Here is a 19429-nt window from a genome sequence, read left to right as displayed (position 1 = left end):
GTATAGTTCTGATTCTTTCTTCATAATGTAGGATTTTCACCTGAAACATGAACTTACCTTTTCTCTTTGTAGATGCAGACAGTCTTGTTGTGTGTTTCTATCATTTTCTTTTATTTTTAATGTGCAGATTCTAGATTTACTCTAATTGTGTCTCTGTGCTGAACGACTCCGTGACAAACAGTTTTTAAATAATTAAAAGATTTTAACCTTCAATGTTGGATATTTTCAATCTTGTGGTGCATCATTTATAATAAAATAATGTTATAATGCTGGATATCATAAAGCAGTGTGATAGGTGCGTACCAGAATAATTTCCTGCTGCAAGGTAATCCTGTAATGAATGAGGGAATTTTTGCTGTATTTTATTCCACTGCTAATCTAGTCCTCCAAATGTTCAACTCAATGCACAGTGACCTTGCAGTGAGCACGGTAAATATTATTCACATTATTGGACAGTTAAGTAACCTTTCGCACTGCACGTAAACAAGGGAACTCCACAACCTTTGACATTAGTGAATAAGTCACAGAACGTTATTCCACTGGACTGTGCAATTTAATCTGAACCTGAATCTGAGTCTGAATCCCCCCATCTCCACCACCCCGCCCCCCCCCCCCCGGCCACCGTGTCTTCAGCTTTGCTGAAAGAATGCCGTCTTCTCTGCGGCGATTTCCTTAAGCATAAGGCAGGTTTTCAGAATGGTGCAGTGCGCCATTTTAGAAAAAAATCATACTTGGCCAAACTCACTACAATGGCCAGAAATGGCGCACCCGGCAGGTTCCGCCCCCAGTGACGTCAAAAAATCGGGAACTAAAAAAATCGGGCGTACCTACTTTAGAATGGCGCAGAGACTCTGCCAAAACTTGCAGATTTTAGTCTGCTCCAAAAAAAACAGCGTAAGCCAAAAAAACACCGCAGAATGGTGACCAAAATTCAACCCTCTGTCCCTTCCTGCTTATTTTTACCCAAATCACTACACTGCTCTATCGCACTGACCTTTCTCTTTAGATATCTAAATTGTCCCTCACCTGACTCCTCCCCCACACCCTAAAAGCAAGTATCCCATATGCCTTCTGAACCACCTTATCTACCTGGCCTGCTACGTTCAGGGATCTGTGGACATGCACTCCAAGGTCCCTTTATTCCTCTACTCTTCTCAGTGTCCTACCATTTACTGTGTACCTTTACCCACACTCAATCGACCTTCTGGTGTCTTATGGTCCCGAGTTGTACGAGAAAACTTTGGTGTTTTAGGGTCAGCAAGACACCAAAGGAGTGCACCTATGAAAACAGTAATATTGAGTCTCAAGTTTAGCGTGATAAAGTGAATCTAAATGTTAACATGTGCAGGCCAGATACAGATGCAGGCTGTAGTTAACCTCTGTACAGACATTGTAAAGTTAGTTACTTTTGCAGTCTTTAATTCTAAGATTTAACTATATAGAATGTAATATAAAATGGAACTTAATGTTAAATGACTTGTTCCATAAAATTATTTCCCTTCTTATTTCTCAATCTTAATCACTAAAGAAATAAAATAATTTTTTATTTATTAGTTTACAGGATGTGGGCATCGCAGGCAAGGCCAGCATTTATTGCCCATCCCTAATTGCCCTTGAGAAGGTGGTGATGAGCTGCCTTCTTGAACCGCTACAGTCCATGTGGTGAAGGTATTCCCACAGTGCTGACTTTATTGTAGTGGTTTGTTACAACTGAGTGCCTAGCTGGGCCATTTCAGAAGGCAGTTAAGAGTCAACCAAATTGCTGTGAGTCTGGAGTCACATATAGGCCAGACCGGGTAAGGATGGCAGATTTCCTTCCCTAAAGCACATTCGTGAACCAAGTGGGTTTTTATGACAATCCAGTAGTCGCATGGTCACCATTACTGACACTAGCTTTTGAATTCCAGATTTATTTAATTAATTGAATTTAAATTCCCCAGCTGCCATTCTTGGATTTGAACTCATGTCTCTGGATTATTAGTCCAGGCCTCTGGATTACTGGTCCAATAACATAACCACTATGCTACCATACCCCATATAATGCCTGTCACTGCCTCAGGATGTCTCAAAGCGCTTCACCATCAACGATGTACTTTGGCAGTGTAGTCACTGTTGCAATGTAAGACAGGAAGCATCAAAGGACCCTAGGGGCCGAAACTGATCAACTTACCGCCCACTGCCGCCGACATTCCTCTGCAACATCTGCTCAGTGCCACTTTTGACGTGGTCTGCAGTGAGTGGGAGGGGAGAACCACCGGGAAGCGCCCGCCGACATCAGCGGACGGCCGTAAGTAGACTCCCTCCTGCCGAGATGCCAGATTGGGGACAGGCGAGAGTCAATGGGAGTTGGTGGCAGAACGGGGGTGGACCACTGCATAGAGGCTGGTCTGTCCCCGACGGTAAGTAGGAAGATCGTTGGAAAAAGGTTGGTGAACATTTTTTTATTGTTTTTTCCACAGCGATTTACCTTGATAGGGTCCCCTGAAGCTCTTCCAATAGTTTTTCAATTTTTAGTAAATGATTTTTATTTTTAGCTCTCGACCCTCCATGGGCCCGACTCCATCCTCGGCGGCACTTGGGTGGCAAGCACCTCTGCTGCCGAGAATGAGACCTCCCGCCGGCTGCCACCCAGATTGGCGGCGTACGCCAACCTTCAAGGGACCTTCTTCATGAATATCCCACTGAAAGTACCGTCGGGTACCTCGCCTGTCATCGGCGGCCACTTTGGGCGGCACTTGGGCAGGCGGAGGCCTTGGGCAAATTCGGCCCCCTAGTGCCTAACTCAGGTGAGAGCTGTGGCCACTTAACGATAGGCCCTGGGGATGATCGGCCTCAGTGTCTTCAGGATTGGGGCAGTAAGTCATTCTCCCACTGTTTGGGGGCACTAGCGCCTAATTTCTGCCGAAAAGGAGGCTTCAAAATTACCCCGGCGACTCCTCTCTGGAATGTTTTGCAGTGCAGTCTCTCTGATGCAGACTTAGGCCGGAATTTTTCCGTGGGCGGGATCGGTGGCAGGTCGGGTGGGAATGTGTTTTTTAACAGCGGGTTAGGGCAGTGCTGTCAACCTACCATCTCAATGTCACGTCTGTCAGCGCTGAGCAAACCCAACACGCAGCGACGGGGAACCCCATTAAGTTGATTATTGCATTGTTGACAGATCATTAATAATACATTTAGCCCTACCTTTTCTGTTTAACTGCTCGCCCATAGGGCCCACGCTGCTCGGGGATCACGTCTGTTAAGCTGAGGCGGGAGTTGAATGGCCATTGAATCAGCTGATTACCTGACAGCTTGAAATATGTTTTAAAAGCTCCCACTTCGAAGTTCTTCACTTTCCAAACACAGAAGCTGTTGCTTACTGCATTTGGAAGACAGATTGAGCTTTATGCAGGTTGCAAGTGTTTGGAGCAAACACTCTATGTTTCTATGTTTCTATGTTTCTATGTGTCACCTCATTGGAACAACCTCTCTTGCCATTGACAGATTACTTCTGTCATCTCAACTTCACCTGTCATCTATTCCATCAGCATGGGTACCACTTATATTGTTTCACCTTGGTCCTCAGAATCTGACCACGATCAGCACCAGGCACACCAGCAGCACCAACAACAACGCCAACCTTCTCCACAGTCAATTGATGCTGCACAGGACACAGGGCATCAGCACCCGACTACATTGCTGCTTGGGAGGCCAGGAATGGCCTTACACCATGGCCAGATTTATTTCATTTAATGCTGTACACCCTGGCTGCCACATGATGCTCCAGGTTGACACCACTAACACCATAAACATCCCTACAATATCCAAGTCATTCCTTTCACACTCATCGCCACTGTGGGGGGGATTCCGTTATGTCTCACCATTCACTGCAACTCACTAAACCACTTCCAAAGGTGCACACAAATCGGCCCAAGAATGGAAAGTATTGAAAATAAAGGTATCACTGTTTGACAGCATATTAACAGAAACTTTACATGAACATTGGATAACACATTCAAGTGGCTACCCTTGTGCTTTGTTAGTTGGTACGAGTGGACTAGGATGACAATGAGTGTGAAGGTTGGCAAGAGAGATGGGAATGTGATAATGTAGATAGAGAAAGGGATGGGTAGATTTGCAAGGTAAGTTGGTGAGAGTAAGGATATGCGGAAATAGGGTAGGGAAGGCAGAGTGGTGGGGATGTGAGATACAGCAGGATGAGGTTGAATGTGGCTTTGTACTGCTAATGTTTCGTGATCTACTGAGATCATTGAAAGGTTTGTGCCATTGCACCCACTGTGATCATCCTGATCACATCCCTTCTTGTGCTCTCCTCTGAACTAGGCTGTTTAGGTCTCCTGGGGAGGTCTCTTTTGCCCATCGGAAGGGAAGAGAAGGGAAGAGAACCTCCCTGCATCTTATGACTCCCTTCATAAGCATATGGAGGGAGTCATGGGAGATCCTGGGTTCAGCCCTCTGCCTCTGTGCAGTAATTGTCAGTGTTTGCAGCACCTCAATGCTGTAGAACACTGATAGCACAGATGTCAAAAGAAAGTTGGCCAAGGCCCCTTTAAGGAAACCGGCTGATGACGCATCATCAAATGACATCACCGGACCCGCTTCCTCCAATTGGCCCGGGAGGTGTGCTGAGCGGGTTTAACAATCAACGGAAAGTCATTTCACAGAGCAAGCTGGAACCAGCAGCAGGATCGTGACCCACCATCGGCATCGCCACCACGGACTCGCTGAGGTAAGTATAATCGTGACTGTTGTAGCATGATGGAAATTCAATCAAGAAAATTGTCAGGGAAATACTGATCTATTTGCAGAACGCAGACTGGATACTGATCTAATTAACAAACTGCCATTGTCACTATTTCAAGAATGTGGAGTCAGATGGGCAAACAAGGTAAATAAGCTAGACGTACTAAATGGATTAAAAGCAAGCCAAGAACCTTCGACTATCGATAGATACGCAACTATAGTATAATCAAGGAGAACGATTGTGAGCAAGGCCGTGGGGACTCTCTCCAGGAGCACATGGACAGGGACCGTGAAAGGTATAAGAATGTAACCATTTCTGCATTCTGCAGAGTGTTCCACCTCGAGCGTTCGAGAGAGGCTCCCTGTGGATATGCTCGGGAAATAAAGACCTGATGCTGAATTAAGACTAACCCGACTCAACTCATTAGAAGAACCAGAGGTGGTCTTGGTTGAAAAGCAACTGAGACAGTGCGGGCGTATTTCACCCGGACGAGGGGTCTGGTCTCTGAAGTATTACCTCAACAGTGACCAACCAACATTACTGATCTCCCCCTCACATCCTGTCTCCTCTCTATTTTTGAAAAGCTCTGGTCAGCGTTCCTTTAAACTTCCCTCTCTCATTCCCCCACAGGAACAAATCCATCATCCTCTGTACTCTTCCACCTCCCTTCATTCTCATTGGCTTTAAAGCAAGACTCATTGCATCCTCTTAATATTACTTCAAAATACTGGTGCAATAGTGCATAAATAGTGAAAATAAATTTACATGAGAACATAAGAAATAGGAGCAGGAGTAGGCCATTTGGCCCCTCGAGCCTGCTCCACCATTTAATACGATCATGGCTGATCCGATCATGGATTCAGCTCCACTTCCCTGTCTGCTCCCCATAACCCCTTATCTCCTTATCGGTTAAGAAGCTGTCTATCTTTGTCTTAAATTTATTCAATGTCCTGGCTTCTACAGCTCTCTGAGGCAACGAAAATTCCACAGATTTACAACCCTTTGAGAGAAGAAATTCCTCCTCATCTCAATTTTAAACAGGCAGCTCCTTATTCTAAGATTATGCCCCCAAGTTCTAGTCTCCCCCATCAGTGGAAACATCCTCTCTGCATGTACCCTGTCAAGCCCCCTCATAATCTTTCGATCACATATTGGAAAGAACTTCTTTGCACAAAGGGTGATAAATAGCTGGAATAATCTGCCAGAATAGACAGTCGGGACTCACGCTTTAGAAGATTTTCAAAACACAATTGGATATTGGGCTGGGAGAGTCAGAATTCTGGTGCGACCATAGGCTTCTTCTCATACTTGACATATCTTAAATTCCTAACTCAAATTCCTCCCAGGAATTCAAGTCTGTTCCTTACTTCCCTTAGCCTTCCCTTCCTCCGACAAGCTTTTGATTGTGCGTGGGATGTGGATGTCACTGGCAGGACCAGCGTGTATTGTCCATCCCTCATTGCCCTTAAGAAAACAGTGCTGGGGCTTATTCTTCACTGCAGTCCTTGCGAAAACCCTGGCTTGGAATCACCAAACCAATACTTGATTTACGTTAACTCTGTTTCTCTCTCCACAGATGCTGAATATTTCCAGCATTTTTTATTTTTTATTTCAGATTTCCAGCACCCGCAGTATTTTGATTTTGTATACTTGAATTACCTCACCTCCCTTAATCTTTCAAGCCTTGGTAACCTCCAGGATTATCGATGTTGGCCTTTCAGGTGGAATTTTAATTTTGTTTGCAACTTTTCCATTGCAAAGTAAATTCAAACAGGAATAGTAAATAAACATACATTCAGTGAGCAGAAGTTTTTTCATAATAGTCCTGGGGGAAAGTGAATGTGTAGCAGCCATTAATATTAGGTAGGTGGTAGATGCAGGGCAATAAAACCTATGTCCTGCTCAAGCACGCGGGCATGATTTGCCACTAATTTACATTTTAATTTACTGCCCACAGTTAGTTAAGCCGATCTTGGAACATCAGATGTAATCAGGCGAATTAAATAGCTCAACAAGAATTGAACCACATGACTTTTGTAACGAGCCAAGATCTCTGTTCCATGAAATGGCGCGTAAGCCTCCACTGAAGTGGAAGCCACTTGTTAGGCAGTGTGAATTTCACACCATCACACACGCACACACATATACATACACACATACATAAACATGTGCATACACACGCAAGTACATGCAGACACACGCACATGTACACACACACACAAACATGTGCATACACACACAAATACATGCACGCACATGTACATACATACACAAACATGTGCATATACACATACAAGTACATGCACACACACACACTTACATGCATACACACAAACATTTGCATACACACACACACACATACACGCACACATACACATACACATACATGCACATACACACAAATGTGTGCATACACACACACATGTACACACACATGTGCATACATACACACATGCACAAGTACACACACACGCACACATGTACATGCACACACATGCACACACAAACATGTGCATACATACACACACGTACAAGCACACACACATGCACACATGTACATGCACACACATGCACATACAAACATGTGCATACATACACACATGTACAAGCACACACACACGTACATGCATACACATACACAAGCATGTGCATACGCACACAGACAAACATACACACTCATACATGCAGACACATTATTTATAAAATAAGCTGTGTGGTGATTTCCTCTGGAAAATTAACAAAATATAATCCATATAAACAACGTGAAACAATGAACGGTTCTCACATCTGGCAAAATAACATCAGTTATCAGCAGCCGGGGGAGCAGCCGGTACTCACAGCTGCAGTCCACATTCCATATTCCGCTCCCCAGAAGGAATCAAAGCTCCATCAGTTGTAGAGGAAGCTCTGTGGACTCAGCAATTGTGATGTTTTTCTGCGGCGGATTTATTTTTAAGGGGGGTTGACAGAACAAGGCACCAGACAATTTGTTGCCTGAGGTGGGTCCCCCAAAGGCTGACTTGATAAGGTAAATATGCAATGGTTTTGAACCAAGAACTAACTTCCCCGAGGGAAATAAACCTGGTGCAAGTATCTCTCTCTCCTGTATGTCTGGACGGCACACAATTAAAGGAGTGCACAGCAACATAACACAGTGTCTGCCTGCAGGATATTTTTAACTGATCAATTCAGCAATCTGCTTCCTAAAAGTTACCAAAAATTTTGTTCAGCAAACTCTCTGCGAAGAAGGACACGTGTTTACAGCACTGCACGCCAATAAATGCAGATTGCAGTGATGTTATGGTGGCTGAGTGAGAGATTACAAGAGGATTCTCCCAGTGTCAGCTGTGGCTCAGTGGGTAGCACACTTGCCTCCAAGACTTAACATTGGGGGTTCAAGTCCCACTCCATGCAACTTGAGCAGAAAAGTCAAGACTGACACTCCAGTGGAGTGCTGCAATGGTGGAGGTGCTGCCTTTTTGGATGAGACGTTAAACCGAGGCCCCGTCTGCTCTCTCAACTGGACATAAAAGATCCCACGGCACTATTTCGAAGGAGAGCAGGGGAGTTATCCCTGGTGTCCTGGCTCAATATTTAACCCTCAATCAACATAACAAATAATCTGGTCATTATCTCATTGCTGTTTGTGGGAGCTTGCTTGTGTGCAAATTGGCTGCCATGTTTCCTACATTACAATAGTGACTACACTCTGAAAGTACTTCATTGACTGTAAAATGTTTTGAGACATCTGGCGGTTATGAAAGGTGTTATATGAATGCATATCTTTCTTTTATTCTATTTCCTGTCGTAACTTTTATGGGAAGCTGGTGATCAGAAATACCACCTCCCCAAGTGTGTGTGCACTTGTATGTGCATGTGGGTTTTATAATCCCAAGAGGAGGTAGAGCTGAGTGCCATCAGTGTGCATGTGGAAACTGACCCCATGTGTAAGGATGACGTTACTGAAGATCAACATTGAGGGAGGGAAAGATCCCCTAGCCTAGCAACAGTCGAGAGAGAGAGAGAGAGAATTACAGATCTCCCAAGCAAGATTGAAGTAAGGCCTTGGGATGTTTATAGTAATGCCATACTGTAAACATCCCATCACATAACTTTGCAACCTACGCGAAAGGCGATAGGATATTGATGTACGAGAAATGTAAACTTGTGTGCGCAAGAATCGGCTGAAGGACAGTGCATTGACCAGAGCCTACCAAATAAGGCATGGCCACGTCCAGTTTGATAAAAAGAATAAAGCATAAAAAAGAAGCATTTTGTGTTAAGTTTGAAGAGAGAGAAACCTACATAAATTGAGCGCATGCCTACCTTCAAATCTGCTGACAAAACTCCGCTTGTAAATTGTGTTATACTCTGAAGAAATTATATTTAACACTTAGATTGTTTTTATGTTAAAATAGAAAAAAAAATAGTGGTTACAACCATTAGACTGAATTCATTATTACTCAAGTGAAAACTGAAGATTGTTTAAAACAACAAACATCTAGATGAGGTAAAGAAAGCGACCAAAATAAGACCAGCCATGTAGAAACCAATTAATAGTAAATTAAAGATTCTTTACAGTGCTGCAGCTCACTGAAGAACATGAGACATGAGGGCTGGGACACAAACAAGAGAACACATTTAGATCCCAGTCACAACAGAACCCAACAGCTGAGCTACAACAAACTACCACATGAATACAACTAACAGTGGGAGTGTGTAAACATCAATTATCGCGGTGACTGAGGGCAAGCCTGCGGGGGAAGGGGGTCAGTAAATATGCACAGCAAAAGAGACAAGTATAAATGAAACTCGAGTGTAAATATGTTGCGATCAAATCAAACACAGCACAAGAAAGCCAAGCCGTGCACAGATAGATTAGCATGTGTATCGATCAGGGATACATTCACACCTCATAGCAGGAATGTAATGGAAGCATAAATGGCTAGAAATTGTTGGCAAGAATACTGGATAACGGCTTTAACATAAGAACATAAGAACATAAGAATTAGGAACAGGAGTAGGCCATCTAGCCCCTCGAGCCTGCTCCGCCATTCAAAAAGATCATGGCTGATCTGGCCGTGGACTCAGCTCCACTTACCCGCCCGCTCCCCATAACCCTTAATACCCTTATTGGTTAAAAATCTATCTATCTGTGTCATGTCAGTTTGATGTTTCTGCCCGCCTGTAAAACAGATTAAGGCCTCTGTTGAGATTAAATAGAATTGCATAGAAGTTACAGCACAGAAACAGGCCATTCAGCCCAACTGGTCTGTGCCGGTGTTTATGCTCCACACGAGCCTCCTCCCATCTCTTCAACATATCCTACTCTTCATTTCTCCCCGATGCATTTATCTAACTTCCTCTTAAGTGTCACATGGATGCACTGAGGGTTTGTCTGCTGTTATTGACAACAGGAATATCTAGCCCTATATAAAGTTTTTGCCTAGCCTGGAATTAGAGTACTGTTGCAGTTTGTGAAGATGTTCCTCCATATAGCTCACCGTCAACAATGCTCCAAGGAAGAACTGTGGTGCCAGCTCCCCCTCTGGTTCAGTTGTGTAAATGCACCTGCCACGTGGAACTGGCTCACGCTAGTAGCAAGGTTTCAGCTCCCGTCTCTGCTCTGGGATATATTAGTCGACCTTAAATGGCCTGGACTAATAACCTAACAGAACAAGAGTTCAAATCCCACCACTGCAGTTTGAGAATTTGAATTCAGCTTTTAGAAAAAGCTGGAAATAAAAAGCTGGCATCAGTAAAAGTGGCCATGAAGCTGTCGGATCATAAAGACCCAACTGGTTCACTAAAGAACTTGAGGGAAGAAAACCTGCCGTCCTTACCCTTCCGGCCTCTATGTGACTCCAGCCCCACAGCTGATGTGGTTGCCTCTTAACAGCCCTCTGAAATGGCCTAGCAAGTTGATCAGTTGGTATCAAACCGCCACAGCCCAACAGCACTGTGGGAGTACCTTCACCACACGGACTGCAGTGGTTGAAGAAGGTCCACCACCACCTTCTCAGGGCAATGAGAGAATGGGCAATAAATACCGGCCTTGCCAGTGACACCCACATCCCGAGAACACATTTTTTAAAAGATGAGATCGCTGCAATAAGCCTTATTATTCCTGAGCTAGGAAGGCAAGGATCAGCTAAGGTCCCTGCTCTTGATTGCTAGTGGATGGCCCCACTAGAAAGTGTACGGAGCTAATTTTCACTTTCATGGATCACCTGCCCATTTTAAGGTGATTAGCAGAAGGTCCAAAGGTGACATAAGGAAGAGTTTCTTTACACATGCCCGACACAAGACTCCTAAAGCAAGCGCTCTACTCGGAACTCCTACACAGCAAGCGAGCCCCGAGTGGGCAGAGGAAACCTTTCAAGGACACCCTCAAAGCCTCCTTGATAAAATGCAACATCCCCAACGAAACCTGGGAACCCCTGGCCAAAGACCGCCTTACATGGAGGAAGAGCATCCGGGAGGGCGCTGAGCACCTCGAGTCTCGTTGCCAAGAGCATGCAGAAATCAAGCGCAGGCAGCGGAAGGAGCGTGCGGCAAACCAGTCCCACCCACCTCTTCCCTCAATGACTGTCTGTCCCACCTGTGACAGAGACTGTAATTCCCGTATTGGACTGTACAGTCACCTAAGAACTCATTTTAGAGTGGAAGCAATCGATTTCGAGGGACTGCCTATAATGGTTAGAATCTGGAATACACTGCCTGAAAGGGTGGTGTAAGCAGACTCAATCGTGGCTTTCAAAAGGGAATTGGATAAGTATCTGAAAGAAAATAAATTGCAGAGCTAATGAGAAAAGGGGGGAATTGGTAGTAGCTGAGGTGCTCTTGCAGAGAGCCGGCACAGGCTCAATGGACTGAATGGCCTCCTTCTGTGCTGTAACCATTCTTTGAGTCTATTCTGTGATTCTTACACCCCGTCCAATTTTCCTCTCTAATGAAGTGAACTGAAAGAAAAATCAAGCTGGAAATATAACAGGCTGCCAGTGTGCTAACGGCAATTTTACACCATCCGCCAAAGGTGAAAATGATCCAATGTGGTAGGGTCTGAGTCGGGCTTTGCTGTTACGTGCTTCGTCGTGGTCAGATAGCCTAAGACTTCGGGAGGAAATACTCATACAGAACAATGGGATCCCAATGAGCTGCCAGTATGAGTCAACGCATGAAGTGATAGAGGGATATTGGAAAAATGAGAAATCTGTCCATATGTATGATGAAAAAGCTGCAAAAGCACAGCTGAAGGAATGGATGAACATCACTCAATCACAAATTCTTCTGATGTCTCCGTGGTGGTGCCTGCTGTATGTTTATTGGAAGCATCACAGAATTATAGAATCATAGAAATTTACAGCACGGAGGAAGGCTATCGTATCTACGCCGCCAGACCAAGAGCTATCCAGCCTAATCTCACTTTTCAGCTCTTGGTCCATAGCCCTGTAGGTTACAACACTTTAAGGGCACATCCAAGTATTTTTTAAATGTGGAAAGGATTTCTGTCTCTACCACGCTTTCAGGCAGTGAGTTCCGGACCCCTATCACCCTCTGGGTGAAGAAAGTTCCCCTCATATCCCCTCTAAACCTCCCCCCAATTGCTTTAAATATATGCTCCCTGGTTGTTGACCCCTCTGCTAAGGGAAACAGATTCTTCCTGTCCACTCTATCCAGGCCCCTCATAATTTTATACACCTCAATCAGGTCTCCCCTCAGCCTCCTCTGTTCGAAAGAAAACAGACCCAGCATCTCCAATCTTTCCTCATGGCCAAAATCCGCCAATCCAAGCAACATTCTTGTACATCACCTCTGCACCCTTTCCAGTGCAATCACACATTTCCTGTAATGTGGTGACCAGAACTGCATGCAGTACTCCAGCTGCGGCCTAACCATTGTTTTATACAGTTCAAGCAGAACCTCCCTGCTCTTGTATTCAATGCCTCCTTAACCACCTTATCTACCTGGCCTGCTACCTTCATGGATTTGTGGATCTGCACTCCACTTTTCTCTACACTTTTCAGTGTCGTACCATTTAATGTGTATTCCCTTGCCTTGTTAGAGCTCCTCAAATACCCTGGATCCCATGGGCTTTTACTTTCGTGACCAGCCTGCTATGTAGGACCTTAAAAACTTGGCTAAAATCCATAAACACTACCTTATATGCACTGCCCTCATCGACCCTCCTGGTTACTTCCTCAAAAAATTCAATCAAGTTAGTCAAACACAACCATCCCTTAACAAATCTATGCTAACTGTCCTTAATAAACCATGTCTTTCCAAATGAAGATTTATCCTGTCCCTCAGGATTTTTTCCAATAATTTTCCCACCATTGAGGTTAGACTGACTGGTCTATAATTACTCAGTCTATCCCATTCTCCCTTTTTAAACAAAGGTACAACATTAGCTGTCCTTCAGTCCTCTGGCACCACACTTGTAGCCAGAGAGGATTGGAAAATGATGGTCAGAGCCTCTGCTATTTCCTCTTTTGCTTTTCTTAACAGCCTGGTTTACATTTCATCCAAGTCTGGGGATTTATCCACCTACAAGAATGGGGTACTGAAGTTGCATGATCAGCCATATCATAATGAATGGTGGTGCAGGCTTGAAGGGCCGAATGGCCTACTCCTGCACCTATTTTCTATGTTGCTATGTTTCAAAGTATAAAGATTAACAACTTGCATTTACATGGTGCATTGACTGTAATAAAATGTCTCAAAGTGCTCAACAGAGGTGCAAACAGACATTTAGTGAAAGGAATGAAGTTAGGGAGGTGACTAAAGGCATAGTCGCAGAGGTAGATTTTGAGGAGGCTTTGTATCAGGTCAGAAAGTTGGCACAGTAGAGGGGTTTAGGGAGAGTACATCAGAGTTTGGGGCCAAGATGGTTGAAGGCTTTGCCATCAAAAGCGGAATGAGCACAAAAGAAGCTCAGGTTGAAAGTGCAGAGGCCATGAATTGAAATGCAGGATTGAAGAAGGTTATTTTTTTCCCCAATTGGCCTGGATTTTTATCTGGTTTTTGCCTCTCCCAGGAGATCACAGGGCTCCTGTTGGGGTGGAGTGTAGAATGTTTCAGTGTAAGATGTGTCCCAGTTGTGTGGGACGGGCTGGTTGGGCTGGGTGCTCTTTACCTTTCCACCATTGTTCATTGTTCATTGGTTTAAATGTAACCTTCAGAGTTGCTGACCGAGGGCCGTGCGGCTCTTTGTCGGCTGGCCTCCTTCTGCACTGTAAATTTCTATGTTTCTTTCTATGTTTCTATGTAATAGAGGTATGGAAGCATACAGCCATGGGGAGATTTGTAAATAAACACAAAGATGTTGATATTAATATTCTGGGGGTTTGGGATTCAACAAGGTTTGGTGAGGTCATTGGGATAGGAGAGTGGGACAGTGTGGAATCAGATGCAGTTGGTGGAATTTTGGATGGGCTATAGTTTAGGCAGAGTGGAGCTCATGAGGCCAATGACCAGTCGAACCTGGAGGTGACAATTGCATGGATGAGAGTTCTGGTTATTGTAGAGGCAGGGGTGAAGGTGGGCAATGCTATGGAGCTGGTGGCGGCTGGTGTGTGGCGTTTGCAATTCAGCTCAGGGTTAAACAGGACATCAAGGTTGAACACTGATTGAGCAAGCAACCAGTGAGGGGGTGGAATCAGTGGCCAAAGTTTTTGACGGAGCCAAACAGAATGATGAATATCTCATCTGTCTAAGAAGTGAATTAATATACAAGTTAATCAAATGTTAGGAAAGATGTAAAGACCTTAAAAAGGGCACAGAGGACATTTACCAGAATGTTACCAGGGATGGGGGACTTCAGTTATGAGGAGCTTGGAAAAGTTAGGACTGTTCTCCTTGGAACAGTGAAGATTAAGAGATGACCAAATAGAGGTTTTCAAGATGATGAGAGGTTTTGATTGAGTAAGTTGAAAAAAAATATTTCCTCTGGCAAGTGGGTCAATAACCAGGGTTCATAGATTCAAAATCATTGGCAAAAGGTCTAGAGGGGAGATGAGGAGAAATGTTTTCACTCAGAGAGTCGTCGGGATCTGAAACGTTTTACCTGAAAAGGTGGTGGAAGCTGATTCCATCAATAACTTTAAAAGGGAATTGGATAGGTGCTTGTAGGATGAGGAACTTACAGGGTTACGGACAAAAAGCCGGGCTGTGGGACTGAGCATGACTGCTCTTTAAGAGAGCCAGCATGGGTACGATGGGCCGAATGGCCTTGTCCTGTGCTGTAAGTTTCTATCATTCTGTTACAGATTTGAAGATATGAGAGAGATGATTTCCTCTGGTCCCTGTGTGTTAGCAACATTGCAAGCAAAGTGGGAAGATTTTTTCTGGTCTGTCTTTGTAGCAAAATCATAAATCCGATCTGTTAGAAAAATAAACACATGAAACCATCCCACTATATGTATAATGTATAACCATTAGCAACCGAAGGAACCCTCCCATCCCCACCACATGGCTCTTTACAATTCCCCAGGTAGCTATGCAAAATACAAATAAATAATTGGCTCCCTATCATATAAAACCCATGTTTTGCAAACAGTTCATTCATCTAAGGAAAAGCAGATTAAATATTAACTCTTGGAATGAATTTTAATACTGCTAGAAGAAGAATTGTATTTTACTTAAATGTCATTCACCCTCATAAACCTGATTGAGTCGAATCATCTGGCACAACGGATGATGTAGAGAGGAGAGCAGGAATGGGAACAAGATAGGAATGTCAGTAATGTTGATTAAGGTCGCCACAGAAATCCAGAGGGCAAAAAAGGCATAACAGGTTTGGAAAGCAAAGACCTGATGAGAGAAGGATGCTTATTTCTCGATTCTCCCTGGCGACTTCCTGTCTTCAGCATCTGCTCTCCATTCTTCACCTATCCTGCCATGCCGTCCTCCCCAGCACTTTGTATCACAGGTTCTATTCTCTCTCCCCTTCTTTACTGCACCCACCAATAATAATATACACAGTTATATAAATGCTGTTTTTTTGTTGTGAACACTGCTTCATCTGCTATGACCCCTCCCCACCATATCGCACACTAGGAAACGCATCTAAATAAAGCTCTTAAGTATGAATACATTTGTGTTAATTGTGGGCCACAGCTTACTGTAAAAATAATGGTGAGGCCAATGGCACTCACCATTGTTTACGTAGATTGGATAAGAACTTCAGCCAAGCACAGAAGCGCAGTTAAGTGAGAAAATCCAGAAGTTGGTGATAACGTGGTGAACTGTGCCTAAAGGGCATCTGTCAGGCTCCCCATTCAGATGTATTGAGCAGCATGAAGTTCCTGTACTGATGTCGTAGATATGGACCAAACTCAACACAGAAAGTTAGAGCATGTCCATTTCAGTCTAAGTATACTTTTTTTAAAACAGCGTGATAAGTCTTAATTACTGCAAAACAATCTCTCTGGCATTTCAAATTAACTTTTACAAGTGCGGAGTCTCATTCTTTCAGCTTTTAATTGTTTGAGATTTTTTATAATACTATTTTTTTTACATTTTCTGTCTGTCTCCTTTTCTCTCTCTCTCTCTCTCTCTCTCTCTCCCCCCCCCCCCCCCTACCCATCATCTAATATTTATTTCCCTATCTTTATTTTGCTTTCTGTACCTTATATGACATGAAATTCATTATTCTAACTTACACTTCCTGGTTCAGACTTTGCGCTGCTCATTAACATTTCTTCAATTTGATTGGTTAAGGAGATACACAGTTGCTTGTCCTGTTCAAATAGGACCCAGATGCGCTGTGGAGAGTGCCTCACTGTTTCAATCTCCCACTTGCAGCAATTTACTGTGCAAAACCTCATGGAAATTAAACGAGCAAGGGCAAGTCTAACAAATGGTGTTCATTGGCTGGCTACAGTAAATTTCAGGTGTAGATATGGCAAACGAGCCAAAGGTGGGCAGAGGAAATGTTTCAAGGACACCCTCAAAGCCTCCCTGATAAAGTGCAACATCCCCACTGACACCTGGGAGTCCCTGGCCAAAGACAGCCGTAAGTGGAGGAAGTGCATCCGGGAGGGTGCTGAGCATGCAGAATTCAAGTGCAGGCAGCGGAAAGAGCGTGCGCAAACCAGTCCCACCCACCCCTTCCTCAACGACTATCTGCCCCACAGAGTCTGTGGTTCTTGTATTGAACTGTTCAGCCACCTAATAACTCATGTTAACAGTGGAAGCAAGTCTTCCTCGATTCTGAGAGACTGCCTATGATGATGATTTTCATACTCTTCATCACTCGTATACAACATCATGCAGTGGGCACACAATGAAATTCAATTTTTTCGGAGTTCAAGTAGAGATTCCACTGAATGCATGAAGTTGTAATCCCCACCATTATGTATCTCTTTAATTTTAACTGCTAACATTCATCATTAGAGATTCTAGACATATTTTTGAAAGCCATGAAGGGTATGTACTACTGAAAAGATTAACATACTGCCTATCAATGGCATGTTTGCGACTGCCCTTTCAAGAATGCCAGCTTTTTTTCTAATCATATCATACAGAAGGTTTGAGAGTCTTCTATCTCTAAAGGGGAACGTGATAGCAGGGAACATCGGAGCATTGCTCTTTCATCATTGGGGCTCCCTCTGTAATTAATCTAAGGATGTTGGTCTTACTTGTTAGGGTACCATGAACTCTGTCCTTTCACTTTTGGTAAATATATTGAAATTCCTCCATCCCTCAGAAAAGGCAAGTCATTGGTCTGCCTTTGTGTAACTTCCGTATGTCCCCTTTCCTTCAATTTTTAAATACAGCATTCTCAATGCTGTTATTTTCTGATATTGGTATATTGCATATTATTTCATTAACCTAATTATAATTATAATTGGGATGAATAGATGGACAATAGACCATCAGATAGAAAGACAACTTCATGGATAGATGGATAGATAGCTAGATAGATAGTTAGGTAGGTAGATAGATAGATAGATAGATTGATTGATTATCGGACTGCCTGGAGATCTTGCTTACCTGTCCGCACTGAGGGCTGTTAATGTGAACACGGACACTCCCACCGAGGTGAGTTGGATAAGGGGGATGAGTTTGCAAGCTACCGTGCCAAAGATCCACTCCTCGAAAAAGTACCTGGCAGCGTCCACGGGGACGCAGGTGACCAAAAGCAGCAGGTCCCCGGCGGCCAGGCTGGAAATGAAGATGTTGGGTACATTTCGCATGGCGCTGTTCGCCACAAAGACTCGGATTAAAGTGATGTTGCCCAACAAGCCCACCGTGATGATCAGGAGATAAATGGGTGGAACGATGCATCTGATCACGAAAAACACCGTATCGAGGTAGACGATCTCCTCGGTAAAGTTATTCAAAGTTGACTTATCTGGGGAGAGGAAGGTGCTGTTGGAGAACAGTCCACTGGCCATCCTGATACAGTGTCCTCAACTTCCCAAGGGAAATAAAACCTGGAAAAGGCTGCGTTTCGTTCTCGTCCGCAATGGCTTCAAGCTCCCCTGAGGTCAGCTCTGTAATAGTCAGTCAATGCACTGGGTGGTCGCGATATTCGGCAAGCTTGCTCACCGCCCCTCAGCCCAAACGCAACAAGTTACCTGAAAGACAGAATGAAAGAACAAGGGAACATAAAACACAAGTCGGTCGGTATTTCGGCAAAATATTCGCAAGAATGTTCTTTAATAACAACCTGTGCTAAGATTTTGATTTCTAAATGTTATTCACAATAATATATATTAACAGAAGTTTTTTAAAAAAGCTTCGGAAATACCTGAAGTTCAGTCCCAGTCTGATTTGCAGGCAGGGGAGCTGTCCCGATGCTGGGGTGCTGAAATGGTGCCTGATTCTGAAGTCACAGTGTGCGATACTGTAAAAAGGAGCTGTTCACCAGGCACGGTGCTGACACCGTGAAGCTCTCTTCCTTCTCGACCACGGCTGTTCTCTTTAACTCCTTGATTCTCTTTCTCTCTCTTTTTCACACTCAGGACTTATCTCTCTCTCGCTGTGACAAGTTGCGCTGTCTGTCGGATTCTCACACTTTCCTTCTCCCTGTTCATTCTCTTTTTTCTGACTTTCCCTTTTTCTGATTCTTACTTCCTTTATTTCCCTTTCTCTCTCATTTGGATTCTTCTCTCTCTCTCTCTCTCTTCCACTCCCTTCTGTCTTTCTCTCGCTCACTCTCTCGGGTTCCCTCGCCCTCCTCCTTTCTCGTTCACTCTCAGCCCTCTCTTTCTCTCACCATTTTCTCGGGCACTGCTTTTATTCTCCCTCGCCCAATCTCTTTAAGATTGCTCCCTGAATTCTGATGTTTCTTCCTCTGAGTATCTCTCGCTCCCTCGCTGAGCAATTTCTATTACCCAATTCTCAAAAGGACGCTGTTTTACCGACTGCTGCCGAAACAGAGTGGTCCCATTCATTGTATCAAAGTGGAGACGAAATTGTAAAAGTCACTGGGTTCATGTGGAGTGTGACGAAAGTTCTTGCTGAATCCAATTAAAATAAACTCCGGGGAACGCCTCCATGTTCATGGCAATAAGCACTCTGCCTCGGCTTAGCCGCTAACTCATCTATCTGAAATCCCAGGGCTGCTATCCGACTTGCTTTCTTTGAATCCGAAGGATATTTAACTCTTTAATGCCATCACCCGCTCAATTTATAATATACATGGTGAGGAGATTGTGGAGGGTGGGGATTGCGAGT

At 44.1% G+C, this 19429-nt stretch overlaps 1 protein-coding gene across 1 annotated transcript in view; it reads right to left on the bottom strand.

Moving 5' to 3' along the window:
• The window catches only part of nmbr (neuromedin B receptor), a 55458-nt gene extending 37314 nt beyond the window's left edge, over nt 1-18144 (bottom strand). The window contains exon 1 of the mRNA XM_070890935.1: nt 17741-18144. Coding sequence (XP_070747036.1) covers nt 17741-18144 — 404 coding nt within the window. The remainder of the gene's footprint in view (nt 1-17740) is intronic.
• Nucleotides 18145-19429: the final 1285 nt, after the last annotated feature.

The sequence above is a fragment of the Pristiophorus japonicus genome, chromosome 9 (assembly GCF_044704955.1).
Source record: "Pristiophorus japonicus isolate sPriJap1 chromosome 9, sPriJap1.hap1, whole genome shotgun sequence".
NCBI classification, from domain to species: Eukaryota; Metazoa; Chordata; class Chondrichthyes; family Pristiophoridae; genus Pristiophorus; species Pristiophorus japonicus.
This window is presented reverse-complemented; position numbering and strand designations above follow the sequence as displayed.